The 15,424-nt window shown below is 35.4% G+C and overlaps 1 protein-coding gene across 1 annotated transcript; it reads right to left on the minus strand.

The window, feature by feature from the left end:
- Positions 1 to 12,880: 12,880 nt before the first annotated feature.
- On the minus strand, positions 12,881 to 15,037 carry c1d (C1D nuclear receptor corepressor). The gene is made up of 5 exons (XM_026224549.1): positions 14,895 to 15,037; positions 14,111 to 14,260; positions 13,952 to 14,018; positions 13,809 to 13,864; positions 12,881 to 13,378 (listed from the first exon to the last, which is right to left on the minus strand). The coding sequence occupies exons 2-5, from the start codon at positions 14,246 to 14,248 to the stop codon at positions 13,199 to 13,201; spliced, it is 441 nt and encodes a 146-aa protein (XP_026080334.1). The 5' UTR covers positions 14,249 to 14,260; positions 14,895 to 15,037; the 3' UTR covers positions 12,881 to 13,198.
- Between the last annotated feature and the right edge of the window lie 387 nt (positions 15,038 to 15,424).

Below are 15,424 nucleotides of genomic sequence, written 5' to 3' on the forward strand. Positions count from 1 at the left end.
CAGAACTTGGGAGAATACTGCTCGATTAGTTAATGACACATTGGGCTTAAATCAAGCATAATCACCATTAGCCACTCAGGCAGCTCACATCAGCTGTGGTATTTCCTACTTTTGGCAGGGCTGCTTTTAATAGCTTTGCTCATTGTGCAGGAAAAACAGGAAAGAGGTCGAGAATTTGACAGTTGCATTGCCAGTCCTCATTTAGATTGCATTATATTACTGGTCAGGGCCTGAATCAGCATTGGCAGATTGGATTCTTTTCTGCAATGTGTGCTTTTATTGTTAGCCGTTCTGACTGGTGTTGTCTTCGCTGGAACAACAGCTGCTCTAGACTTGAATAGCTAGTCTTCTAGCCAGGTTGAGGTGGTTAGTCTGTTTTGATGGTTTTATCGGGGTTTAGGCAATTTGCGAGGCTGCCAGGACCTGTTGGCCAGCTTACCTTTGTGAAAAATAATTGCGCTCAATTGCTTGCAGAAACTTTACTGTAAATTACATAAAAGGCTGCCTGAGTGTACTTAAAGAGAGCACACTCAAAAAAAATAAATATATAAAGTTTCTTTAAGCAACACTATGTAACTTTTTCTGTGTTCAAAATTTGCAAAATGAGCGAGTACATCATAAAATCATCTACCAAACCGGGATGCATGCCATTCTGTTTATGAACCGTTAGAGCACCAAAATGTACAGTGTTACTTTAACACTTTTAAAAACTGGACTTTTGTGCATTTGCAAGTTAATTTTAAATCATTATATTTTAACAATCTTTTATCCTTATTTAAAGAAGAGTGTTTATTCTCATGTGACTTATAATTATGAAATTATATATAAAGCCCTGGATAAGTGGGTAAAAAGGAACTCTTAAAGGGACAGTACACCTCAAATTTAAATTCTGTCATGATTTACTCACCGTCTCATGTTGTTACAAACCTATATGAATTTCTGTCTTCTGCTGAACCCAAACAAAGATATTTTGAAATAGTTTTATATCATTACTTTTTTCCATACTATGGATGTCAGTGGCTGCCATCAACTGTTTGGTTTCCCACATCCTTCCAAATATCTTTGTCTTTGTTCAGCAGACTAAGAAGCTCATACAGGTTTGGAACAACTTGAGGTTGAGTAAATGATGACAGACATTTCATTTTGGGTAAACTATCCCTTTAATTTAAACTATACTGCATTTAATTGTAAATAACATGCAATTAAGTGTCCAAAAAAATAAATGTATCCTAAAGCGTAGCCTGCTTTCTGTTCATGATGGAAAACACCAGCTAAATAAAACCATAAATGGGTGTACAATTTTGAAAATGCATTTAAAATGTGCATTTATTTATTATTATTTTTTATCATTATTATTTTACTTTTTTGTTTAACTACAATTTTTAAGAACATTTAATAAACCGTTTTAAATATTATCTATTAATTTGTCCATTTGAAAAGTGATTTATTTATATTTGTTTTGAATTAGTAAATTGACCGTATATACCTTAATGTTATTTTTAAGTGTCTCTCCTACTCCTCCGTATTTAAGACTGCTAAAATAACTGAGGTAGCAGTAAAATATGTAGGCTACTTTTTATATCAAGAAATGACTGTGGCACTTTGATATTAGGTCAACCTGCATCACACTTCTACAGTGTCATAGAGAACGAGTCTGCATTCAGGTGTAGAGGGTTCAGGTGTCACATGAGCTCCTCTGCTTGCATTTTCTTTTGCTCCAGAATCAGGTAAAGACACAGACATAAGATGTTTAAAGGACAGCAGATAATCTTACAGGCTGCGAGGATCAGTTTAGCTTCTTGTCAAGTGCTGCTCTTCCGATCTGGCCCTACGGCACAACCGTGAGACGTCAGGGTGACAGTCTAGACAGCAGCTGTCTCACTGAGAACTTTCCCAAACCAGTTCCTCCTACACGCAGGAATCATTTGTCTCTATTCAAGCCCAGTCAGAGGGGAAGCACGGCTTCATAGTTTGCTTAAAGATAAGGGTTTCATTGAACCGTGTGTCCCACAGAAACACTCCATCAAAACAAGTCTTCAAAGTAAACACGGGCATCGACGCTTTCAGGCATAGAAGTGTTAAAGAGCACCTGTTAGGACTCATATAGAGGCTAAACAAGCCTGAGAGCAATATCACAAGAGTGAAATTTAATAGTTGGTCATTCATTGCCAGCAATGTTGGAGAAAGGTACTTTTAATGTAATGTGTTACTTTGAAAAGTAATCTGATTACGTAACTCATGTTACGTTTCCTCCAACACTAAATGCCAGGTGAATTTGCTTGTTATGTTTCTATTTATATTATTCGAGGTGCATGCATTATTATTGCTATTGCTCGCAGGTAGAAAGAGCAATAGTAGTTTTTGGAAGTGAAGTCATCTTGTAACTTGCACTGAAAACTGATATATTAATTGATATTTACCTCAGCTTTTTGGAAAACAAATCGTAATGAGTTTATTATTCATCATGTGGCTTTCTCTTTGTGTGTGTTTTTAGGTGGTTGTCAGTATATTATAAAGGTAAAACATTGATTTAAGTAATTTGGTGTATTAGCATTGTTTCAGCTAACTGAATAAATATCAGTTTAATCTGTAAAACTTAAAATGTTGCTGTAAAATATTGTTATGGTAAAGTTCAGGCAACCACAGCTGCAGGTTTTTTTATATATATATATATATATCACAAATTTTGTTATTAATTTTCTTTTACAGGGGTGTTACTACTGACCTAACATTACGTATTTTGACACATACCTCTATGTATATTTGTGAAGAATATGTGGTTTATCAAAGTGTCTTATTAAATGAGCAATCATATTTATCAAATTATTATTATTATTATTATATTTTATTTATTTTTATCTACAGATTTATACTGAATGATGGATCCGAGGCATTTCTACAGATCAGATTATCATTAACACTTTTGTCTTGGGCCAGCAGGCCACCATACAGCAGAGCCTAACCTGATTTTACCAAGTGAGACATGTTCCTGGGACAACATCGTTGTTGACCCTGGAACAACATTGGGATTAACCAATCAGATTTGAAGAACCAGTTTATAGATTTTGTGAAGTTTATGCTTATAATCAGTGTTTGGTGCTTGTACATCAGTGTCATTCATCTATCATTTCCTCTGATTTTAGGGATTACTCATGGTTAAGGTTAGGTTTAGGTGTAGGGATATGGTTAAGAATATATTTTTGGAGTAAAATGTTGTTCCAGGGTCAACAAAATATGTCGACCTAGGAACACATCGGACTTGGCAAAATCAGGACGTGCGCAGAGCAGACGCCCAGAACACCCTTTTTGCACAAGCAAACATCACTGTCACTTTCTTGAGAAAATGTAATACATCTTGTAGGGCTTAAACTGGAAATGTACATTCCAGCAGTGTGGGTAGTCAGTGTTTCCCCTTGAAAAAGAAGGCATGAGAATGAAAATATGTTGTGTTGTAACTCCACTAAACAGTGACATGAATGTTATTGGCATTCATGCAGTTATTCACTGTAATTCGCATACTTGTCACCAGACTTTGTGTTAAATTGTTTACAGTTTTAGAGGTTGAGAAATATACCAGCCTCATGTAGTGTGCCACAGGGCCAGCTGTTCAGAAATAAGCTGCCTTAGAGCGCCACCTAGGGGTCGTTTTGTGCCATAGTGTCTGAGACTGTTGGAAGAGATTCTTATTCTTCTTGTTTCATATCAGACTGATTAATGGCTCCACCAGTTATAAGAATATATAAATAATATATATATATATATATAAATATATATATATATATATATATATATATATATATATATATATATATATATATATATATATATATATATATATATATACATATATATACACACACACACAGTTTTAAAACCTCATAAATTTTACACAGATTGCACACACACACACACACACACACACATATATATATAATATGTGTATGTGTGTGTGTGTGCAATCTGTGTAAAATTTATGAGGTTTTAAAACTGTGTGTGTGTGTGTGTTTTGGATTAAATAAAGGCAACACTTTACTTTACCTAATTCTAATGCTTTACTAAAGCCTTAATGCATAATGCATTATTAAGGTATTTATAATGTATGTTGTATGTTGCATTAAGGCTTAGAATTAGGTAAAGTAAAGTGTTACCTTTATTTCATCCAAAACACAAACACACACACACACACACACACACACACACACACACACATATAATAGTAACTGAAGATGAAGTGCATTATAATATTTGAAAGTCTGTATGTTATGTGTTTCAATTATTCTTTCTAAAGGTGAAGCAATGAATATATCTATCTATCTAGTATTATTCTTCTGTCACATAGCCTATATATATGTTGATATTTAAAAAATGGCAGATGATATGTTAGCACAAGAATCACTGAATTTAAAATTCTGCATTAGAAAGTTTCATCGATATCTATCCAGCCAGTTTTGTTTGGAGTTTATTTGAGGCTGTGCTTGCTGTTCTTCCCAACAGTGTTTTCCAGCTACTTCATTCAGATCATAAAAGTGAAGGGCCCCGGGTTTACTACACCCTTAACCACAGTTACAGTGGACTCACATCAACATTGAGCCCGCTCCATACGAACATCCCACATACAGCCGTAAAACACAAACACCAGACAGGGAAGAGAGCCTCTCCTGTCATTCACTAAAGCGTTTATTTCAGTGGAGGATGAGGACGAGTGCAGAACACCTTTCAATAACCTTCAAACTCGGCTAACACCACTGACCAGCAAAATCACTTCACTCAAATAAATCACTTCAAACTGATGTTGAGTGACATTCTTAACACACACCTCATTCTTCTCTGTGATTCAAATTACTAATGTGTTCATGACTGTATACACTACAGTATATGTTTTAGCTATAGCTTAAATCCAGCCCAGTGGTCTTAAATCTGTTAACCCCCATAATATTTCTGTACTGTAGGTGGAAGTCCATACTGACTCCAAAGGGAAAAAAACAACACATGTAATAAACATGACATGAATATAATCAGAATCAGAATAGCTTTATTGCCAGCTGTATTTACACATGCGAGGAATTTGTTCTCGTGACAGAAGCTTCAACAGTGCAACAGAATGACAGCGACAGGACAAAAACACAGATAATAAAAGAATAAAAATAGAGCAAGTAAATAGGGAATATCAATATACAAACTGACAATTGCATTTACAGGTATATTACAATAGATGGTTTTGTATGTACAGGTATATTGGGTGCAAAATGTAAATGTGAACTAAATATGTGTGTTAGTTAAATAAGTAAGTGTATAAATACCGTATTTTTCGGACAATAAGTCGCACCTGAGTATAAGTCGCATCAGTCCAAAAATACGTCATGATGAGAAAAAAAAAACATATATAGGTCGCACCGGACTAAAAGTCGCATTTATTTAGAAACAAGAGAAAACATTACCGTCTACAGCCGCAAGAGGGCGCTCTATGTTTTCAGTGTAGACTACAGGAGCAGTGAGCAGCATAGAGCGCCCTCTGGCGGCTGGAGACGGTAATGTTTTCTCTTGCTTCATTTCTCTTAGTTCATTTCTCTTGGTTCATGTCAAATTCATTTTGATAAATAAGTCGCACCTGACTATAAGTCACAGGACCAGCCAAACTATGAAAAAAGTGTGACTTATAGTCCGGAAAATACGGTAGTGCTGTGTGTTTCATAGTTATTGTCAAGGGTTCATGAGATGGACTGCCTGAGGGAAGAGACCGTTTCTGTGCCTGTAGCGCGGACCAGACGAGTGAGTGTGCTGGATGTGAGGGGTCCAGAGCGAGCTTGTTTTTATTCAAACCTGCAGTAAAACTCGTTCAGATCGTCTGCCAGTTGTTGATTCTCCACAGTGCTGGGGATGGTGTCTTGTAGTTGGTGATGTGATGTCTTTCAGACCTTTCCACACTGATGCTGAGTCACTGGAAGAGACCTGAACCCTTAGCTTTTCAGAATAATTTCTCTTTGTCGCTCTCTATTTCCACTGTGTAATTGGCCACTGTATTTGTTTTATTTCACAGAACAATGCACAAATCTCTACGTGCCCATGAATCAGAGTCTTTTCAAAATTTTCATCTGCGACAACTGACAACTCACAATCTTTTCATTTCTATAAAACTCAGACATGTGCCCGATTCATTGCGCCATTAATAAATTTACCAAACAGAACTATAAATACAATATAGCTAGATTTAAAATCCAGATTGTATCATCAATTTATTTCGTCATGTCGCTCAGCAAACTTGTTCTTAGCGAAGGACTGGACATAAGAGTATGACTTTTCTGTAAAACGTATTTGAAATTATATGTATTATGAAAATTGCCTTCAGCAAATAATCTTTGCATACAAACAGTTCAGTGATGCCAATGTCATTAAAAAGCTCTTGGAGAGTGCATATGTAGGAAAGTGTACTGTATGGTGAACATATGGCAGACATGTAAATGTGCAAAGCCACTGTTTAAAACATAATGGCCATATGAGAAATGTTTGTCAGCTGTTTTGCTAAAGCCAGCTGTCGTTTAACTGAGTAGAAGTTACAGGACCGACTTGATCCCGCTCATCTCCCTTACAAATGCACAACACACTCTTCCCTCTACAGTGTGTGTGTATACAGATGTTCCTTAAAACCTATAATCTGTCATTTGGGAGAAATCTGACTTCACAGCCTTCAGCTACAAGGCAGAAACGTTCTTCGGGAAATATGTATAGCGACAGCTGTGGTTTGCTCCCGCTAAGACTGCTGAATAAACCACTGTCTTGAATAAAATCCATTACACACCACCTCAGCATGCAAGATCCATTAAGAAGAAGGACCTTTAGGAAAGCTGTGCACTTTGAAAGCTTGGCAGTATTTCAAAACCCTAACAAGCATTTGGTCAGCTTTTGCACAGGTTCGGTTTTAAATATAACAAATTGGCCTACACACTTTTAAATGATAAAAATGGGGGAGCTTATTGGGATTAAACATAAGTTGCCATGAATATACATTCAAGTGCAATCTGTTCAAAACAGTCCTAAAGGAATAGTTTAAAATGAACATTCGGTCATCATTTACTCAACCTCATGTTTTTTTTTTTTTTTAAATGCATTGCTTTCTTTCTTCTGCAGAATGCAAAGTAACAAATCAACCATTTGTTCATAGACCGAATAAAAAAAAAATTCAAACATTAAAAAAATATATTACAGCACCCTGCATCATATTTGCTGAATGAAATCCAATACTTGTTTAGGTTGCCGATTCCAAAAATAGTGTCTTTTTTTCTGTAGTACACTTTCTCACAAAATTTGATGTTTAAACTAAATATTTAGCATTTTGTAGCATGTTTGCTTTCAACAACCATTTGTAAGGTGAAGAAACTCTTTTATTATCCCTTATTATGTGTTTTAGTACATTTAAATGGTGACAGAATTATTTTTATTGTTATAAAAAAAACAATTGGCAATGCTTTTGGCATTAAATGGAGTATTTCAAACATATTTTTCCTCTCCTTTGCATGTTGTAAGTTAAAAAAATACATTTTGAATACTTTTCTTTGACATAAAAGCATAAATGCATTCAAGCTGATAAATAATTGGAAAAATCTTTATTCTTATTTTGTGTAAAAACTGTATGTGATGGAAAGTATTTAATTATATTTTACAAATGCATCATATGAAACAATAGCATCATCAAATTAGTCGATATTTGGCCAATCAGCAGTTGTTGTTGTTGTTGTTGTTTTAATCAGTGTGTTACTTGTGGTTTCTATTTAATTATTTACTAAATTCTTCTAGGAATTCTGAGTAAAAATTATTTCAGCGTAAATTCTACACCAATTCGTTTTTTAGTGTAAAAAAGTAAAAGTCGTGTTGTGGTCACAACAACAATTTTTCTCCACTGACTCTCATTGTATGGACTTTTTTAAGTATCGTTTGCGAGTAAACGATGACATGAATATGACAGGACTGTCCATTTAAGACATCAATACATTAGTGTTTGGCAATAAAATAATTTAATAAAAGGTCATTTCACAATCCATGGAGCTGCATATGTGAACACAAGCTTACGTCTCAGATCAAAACCCTGCAAACATGCCTTCAGCTTGCTGTGATTTCCTCTTAATGCAAAAGCCCTGTGAGTGGGAGCAAGACGTCGGGAAAAAAAGCACGAGGAGGGGTTGATGCTCGAGGACCCTTAGTTTCTGCGGCGGGGACCGGGCTCACGGCCGAGTCTGACTTTTAAAAGTAATTTGTCCCACTCAGTCCAGTGAGGGTAAATAAAAGACTCTTATCCTGATTAATCTATCCGTCTACACGAACAAGGTGAATGGAAGGTGGCACAAATGAGGGTGAAGAATGTTTGGTGCGCTAGTGTAAACAGCCCCTGGGTCAGGCTCCGCTCCATCACTCATGGCAGGGGCCGCCCCCTTGGGTCCAGGCCCTGACCATTTATTTAGAGCCAGCAACAGCCGCGGTGAGGTCACAGCAGTGATTAGATGGGGAGAGAGGGGAGGCCATCCCATCCAGTCTGGGTTATTCCCACAACTTCCTCTGCTGTTTTCTTTCCGTTATGCGTTCATCACACACAGGGAATGTTTAAAACAACACACTGCTGCTACTAGCTGAAAATTCTGTAATTACTTTAAATATTCAGATCACACTGCATGGAGTACTGTATCCCAGAATGCAACGCACCTGGATTGATTGGAGGTATCCAAATCTTGTCTCATTATTTGATGCGACCGATAAATGTTTTGACTTAAAATACACCAACATGACTCACCCATTATCAGTTTCATTTGTTGTAGCTGTGTTGCTTACATCACACCAGTGTTTTACCCTTCTGTGATCTTTAATTGTAACAGCAGCAAACCCACAAGAGTGGTCAGGTGTTAACTTGGACTTTAACATTTAGTTTTACAGAGTATAATATACTAGTGAAATATACTAGCAAAGGTTAATTATGTAAAACCCAAAAAACTATGTTAATTATGTATATATATACACACACCCCCAGGAAAGTTTTTTTTTAAGACAAAAACTATTTATACTACAGTTAATTGCACCTCAGTATTATAGTACATTGTAAAACAGTATGCAGTAAAAATGTAGTGAGTGTAAATTATAATTTTAATTCCATTTATTAAATGGATGCCACTTTATTGGGACAATAAAGCCCTCCCTTAACCTACCCTAACCCTACCAATACTTTATTTGTAATTTTTTAATAAATAAATAAATGCTAAATGAATAAATGCTTTTGTGATTTGAAATTTGAAAAAGGAGAAAAAAGTTTCCCAAAAGGCGAATCCAAACCGGGTCGATCACATAAAAAAAAAAAGAGAAAGTCACACATTTTATCATCTGCAAGACAACAATCTTAGGTGCAAAAATAGGTGACTGACTTCAGAAAATGTTTTTGTTATGCTGGTTGAAAGTTCTTCACATCCCGGTAGCAATCATTAAGTGGTCTAAATGTATTTATTTATATATTCTGTGGAAGGAATTGAACCAAGACATGTTTGTCAAATCAAAATATGATACGTCATCAGCTTGTTGCAGACTGCAAGAATGGCAGGCAAACATCAACAACCTGATCTTCCTTCCTGGTATTGTAGTAATTCTACTAACTGTACTATGAAGTTTTCTCACCGGTGAATGACACATGATGTATTGTAGTAATGTCGTCTCTGGTCGTCTGTGTGCATTAAAGCGTTAAAGGGGCATGGCTTTGGATGGTGATTTGCAGGGAGGGTGGGACCTTCAGTGCTATCATGCTTAAGTTAGCTCTGAGATCTCTTACTACACCTTTAAAACAGTTGTTGTTGGATTTCATGCTATAAATTAATATTTTGATTATATATATATATATATATATATATATATATATATATATATATATTGTAAGGTCCAGGCACTCGGCCCAAGGAAGGTATCCGGTGCTGGATGAAGGTTTCCTGCGTGTTCGGTCTTTCAGCGTGTAGAGTTATTCAGTTCAGGTTAAACTCAAATCTGACTCCATTTTATTATTTAATCTGACTCCATTTTAGTATGACCTCGAATTTAGGTTGAAATGCAAATTAGTTGTATGCCTTTTTAATTAATATTCTTCTGACATTTGATTATTCTAGTTAACTCTTTATATTAACTCGTTCATTCGGGTGCTCATGTTGCTAACAAGGATACAACGTAATCTACTAGAGTCAATAATTACAGAGTAAGGCAGAATAGAATCAAAATGTAACAATTTATTATCAGTCAGGTAGATATGTGTTCTGCTAATTACATATCCAATTGAAAACACATCAAATTATATCAATACAAAACATCAAATTCTCAAAGATGAATCTACAAGTAAAATATGCATACCTGACCTTAGAAAATACATAGTATGAAGTGAAGAGACACACAACACACCACGGGCTTTCTGGCTACAGAAATCGCCCTGATCCTCTTGCTGCAATCGTTTAAATACCTCAGACCAAGACAAACATCCCCCGAGATTTAGACAGGAACTAACAATTGGATTTTGCATTAACTCAGGTCCCAAGCCTGGGTGGTTTTACAACTCAATGGGAATAGCGGGTAATTTACATGGAGGACCCTAGGAAAGGGCACTCCCATCACAGTAATCAAGATATCTCTTGACTCTTCGGATCTGTATTATCTTCTAATCTACTTTTGTAAGATTGAGACCATTGTACCACTTGCACCGAGACATTTCAAATGATACCAGACATGTGTTAGTTCACTTGCATTGATATTTTCATGTAATCATTTTGAGCAGACTGAGTAGAAGGAAGAATGGGTGAAGGGATTTAAAACGAAACAAATGGCCAGAAGGGGAGGAGGTCTCCTGCTCCTCCAGTCTGTGGGGTGTCTCAAAGATGCTCGTGTATGTTTGTATTGTCTGTTTCTCAGGAGATCAAAGTATCTCAGGTTCTTTCATCCTTACAATATATATATATATATATATATATATATATATATATATATATATATATATATATATATATATATATATATATATATATGACATAGATTGTTTTGGATACTAAAATAATACTGACTCATTCTCTCTCTTTTACTTCTTAACTAATACAAAATACATTCAAGCACTAGTGCAATAAATGAAGAGCTAAAGGTGCATTATGTATGCAATTGATGCTTTGTCCATGCATTGCATGCTGTGTTCCATTTAAAATCCTATTTATTTCTCCGACTTACAAACATGAAGGTGTTTCAGTTCCCAACAGGATATACGTAAACTGTATATTCAACATAGGGCCTACATGATTATGATCAATATCAGTTTGTTTCCATCGTGATTCTTTAGTCACAATAGGCTATACTATACCATAACAGAGAAAGTCAGGGCTCAAAGTCTCACTTGAGTGTCTGTAAACACCTAGAAGACTTTATGCTGGTGTTCACACATACTAGACTGTATTTGGTAAATATGATCATTCTGACTTGAAGGCATAGTTATTTGAAGTCTACACATTTGAGAGCTTCTTGTGTGCCAACAGAGTATGAAGCATTGACAGAAGTCTTTTTTTTCGTACATAATTCTAACAAACATTTTCCCATCATCTACTAGCCAACAGCCATTTCCCAGTATACCACAAACTGTATCGGCTAAGCGTTCTTCAAAGTCATTTTATGTACAGTCTCTCTCTCTCTCTGTAGGATTGCAAGACAAATGCGATATCCCACATCGCATCATTAGACATGAGGCAGTTTAATTAAACCCTCAAGCAATGCCAACAATAGCCATTATGATCTCCTCCACCAAGCTTTTAATTAGTCCCTTAGACCCTCTAGTTTTCCAAGCTCCTTCCACTTAAGAACTGCCTTTCAAAGACTTTCCAAACTTCACTCCGTATGTTCTTGAAACTAAAGCCCCAAAGGTTCGACTGAACAAACAGATGAGTGCCAGCTCTGAGTGTAATGGATGCTGGACAGCATGTTTTACTGCCCTCTGTAGGACTACTGTGTCTACACTGAAATTACTATAATAAAAGAGTGAAAGAGAAATATTCATGCAAAGGTTAAGCCTGTGATTTCAGTGCCATGGACACCAAACAGAAATCCTTCACTTTTAATATGTTTCATATGTTTTAATTGCACCGTTCAATACGTTTAAAGTCCTAGGGCTTTAGTGGTAATAAGAATCATTAAAATGGTTTTAACACAAAGCTATAGTCAATCCATCCCTGAAAGAGTCCCTTAAACACATCCCATAAAGGATTGTCCAAATTATCTAATGTTGTCAGTTCATTGTCCACAATTATCTTTAAATGCGGCATCCTGAAAAAAGTTTCTGAGTATGTGTCAAATTATTCTACTAACCCTAACCTAACAGTATTCTCTGAGGGTTAGTCAACATCTACCTGCTAATTAATAAGAATTAGTTGAAATAGTTGCAAAGTTATACAGATAGTAGAATGTCTACAGTGGACTATCATAATAAAGTATAACCCAGTTTATAGGTGGTAGGTCATTCCTTCTTATTTGTGGAGGTATAAGAGGCAGCAGGTGCACCTGTTCACTTCAGTCAAGGCTGTCGATGCCCTTGTCTTGCATGCCGAAATCACAGTTCTGCTGGCGAAGGATGCGATAGAGCCGGTCCCTACAGCCAATATGAGGTCGGGGTTTTACAGCCCTTACTTCATTGTGCCCAAGAAAAGCAGTGGGTTACGACCGATCTTGGATCATTAATGGATGCATCCGTCCCCAAGATTGGTTAGCAGCGATCGTCTAATCAACGTGTATGAGAACTGACAAGTGTCTTGGTGGAAGTGTGGAGACTCATTTCATTTCATTTTAAAAATGATGAACCAGAAGACAACAATTCCTTAAAAGAATGAATTGACGAGACAGAGAGGATTCAGTAGTTTTAATGGGACTGGTATTATGGATGGTACACATTTCAGAGCATGTAACCCCAGATATAATCATACTAATGACTCAAAAGAAAAAAGAAAAAACATTCTGGTCTAAATTCAACTGAATAGAACAATAAAAAAAATTGGGTTTCCTCTTTAGTTTGAAATTAGTAACGATCTTGAAAAGCATGATGCTATAACTCAACACAGCATCATAACACGTCACCAGGCAAACCACAGATATCTGTTGTGCTTAATCCCAAAGTCTGCTAAATATTTGCTGGGAAACTTCAATATTTCGCCAGTCAATTCAATCAAGAAAAACGGATGTGCTTCCCTCTGCGGGGATGCTCAGTTGAGTCTTTTCTCTTCTTGTCCTCTGCGTCCCACAATGCATTACGAACAAACCGCGAAGCTGCATCTTTGTCCAGACGTGCAGCTTTTCTTTTGTCTGTGATCTCTTTGACTTTGTTCATGTATGTCCTGATCCTGTCCTGTGAGGGAAAGGAGGATGTTAGTTCTACTCTCAATTAGTCAATAAACAACAGTAAACCATCCTTCATGAACAATGCAGTTTACCTGCACATACTGCATGTCTGTTCACAGATTTAATACATGCCCCAGTATAATAATAATAAAATAGTTCTAGTTTAAATTTAAGGTGAGCTCTATAGACTGAATTTGTGACATAAAGTGGATTATCACACAAAAAAAATGATATGCAATATTTGAACAGTTTTCAATCACCATGACCAGTGTTGTGCAAAAAGTTTATATTATAGAAGAAAATATATAAGAAGAAGAAATACAGTGCATGGCAATTATTTACTGTGGTAATCCACATTGTCACAAATGTTGCTGCTGATGAATTTGTGCTTAAGAAATTAAGCCTAAAACATAAGTAAAATGAAAAACTTATCTTACCAGTTCTTGTTTAATCGCATGGTCTTTCGGATTGACTCCTTGTGTCACCAGATACACTGAGAGGGAAAGTTCAATCTGGTCATAACCTGTTAACGTTCATTACACATGACGTGAAAGCAAACCATGAAAGTGTAAAGTCTTACTCCAGAACATTGAGTTGAGGGCATATGCAGACAGCAGATCCAATTTAGCTTGATCAAGAGGATCCAGCTTAAATGAGGTACAAAAAGATACAAAAAATAATTCATTCATATGTGAAAATGTTAATTTAACTACTAATTTTTGCGTTTACTTTCACATACTTTCAGCAGATTGTCACTTCTGGATACAGATGCAAGCGTTTGGACCATATTCTGGACAGTGCTCAAAGAGGACTCGAAATCATTCAGGTTTTCCTCAATTTCAGTGGGATAGTCCTCTGCGGGACCATCATCAGCCATTGTATGAACAGACTGAAAACAGTGACACATTCAGAATTATTTCATATAAATTAATTCCAATTTAATTCGTTCGTGGTTTTTAAAATTAGAAACATTCACTCACAAAGACCAACTCCAAACTATTTACACATTTCATAGCTGAGCTTAGCTGAAAAACTTAAAAAAAATAAATAATTTTATATATATATATATATATATATATATATATATATATATATATATCATAATCCATGCCTTTTCCATTATATTTTACGATTTGATTAACTAAGTTTTAGGCCTGGAATTTTTAATTCTATGATATTTGACTATATCCCATTTCATACATAACAGATGATTAAATACAACCATAAACCAGATTATGTTAACGTTGTAACATATTTCATTCAAAGCATATCAAACTAATAATAATAATAATAATAATAATAATAATAATAATAATAATAAGCATAAAACATTCAAGTAAGTTAGACTCAATGTATGTCCAGCTTTTCCACGTGTTCTGGTGACATGTATGTAACAAAAGTACAGTTTGTATCACTGACTGAAAAAAAAAAAAATAATTAAGACAACATCGAAGACTGCTCAAACACTCATTAAAATAGTTGTTACACATAAAACAAGTTGATGCTATTTAAAAAGCCCTTACCTGAAACCACACGAGACACTTTGCCTCACTGAACAGAAAAAGAAAAAAAAAAACATGTGATGCTCGAATAGCGGCGTTTCAAAATAAAAGCCATGCAACTCCTTCTTCTTCTTCTTCTTCTTCTTCCTTGGATTTTTTTGGGGGTATTCCGCACCATAGGCACATACCGCCACCAACTGTTTCTATTCATACATGGAAGATAGTCTTGTTTCTATTCAGATTTATTTTATTTATTTATTTATTTATTTTATTGTATTGTTAATTTTGTTTCGGGTTCACCCAAGCTGTATTTCTGGCTTCTGCGTGTTGAGCTCCCATGTGTGTTTCCCTATTCCGTTGCTTTATTTATTTATTTTATTTATTCATTTTATTTATTTATTTAACTATCAAATTCGTTTATTTAATCCTGTTTCTACTATATATTCCATTACTATTCTTTGATTAATACTTTCTTTTAATCCTTACCCTAATATCCAGTTTATCTTCTTTTTTCTTTATAATTACTTTTTAAGTTCTTTATAATTTTTATT

Source organism: Carassius auratus, chromosome 38, assembly GCF_003368295.1.
Source record: "Carassius auratus strain Wakin chromosome 38, ASM336829v1, whole genome shotgun sequence".
Taxonomy (NCBI): Eukaryota; Metazoa; Chordata; class Actinopteri; order Cypriniformes; family Cyprinidae; genus Carassius; species Carassius auratus.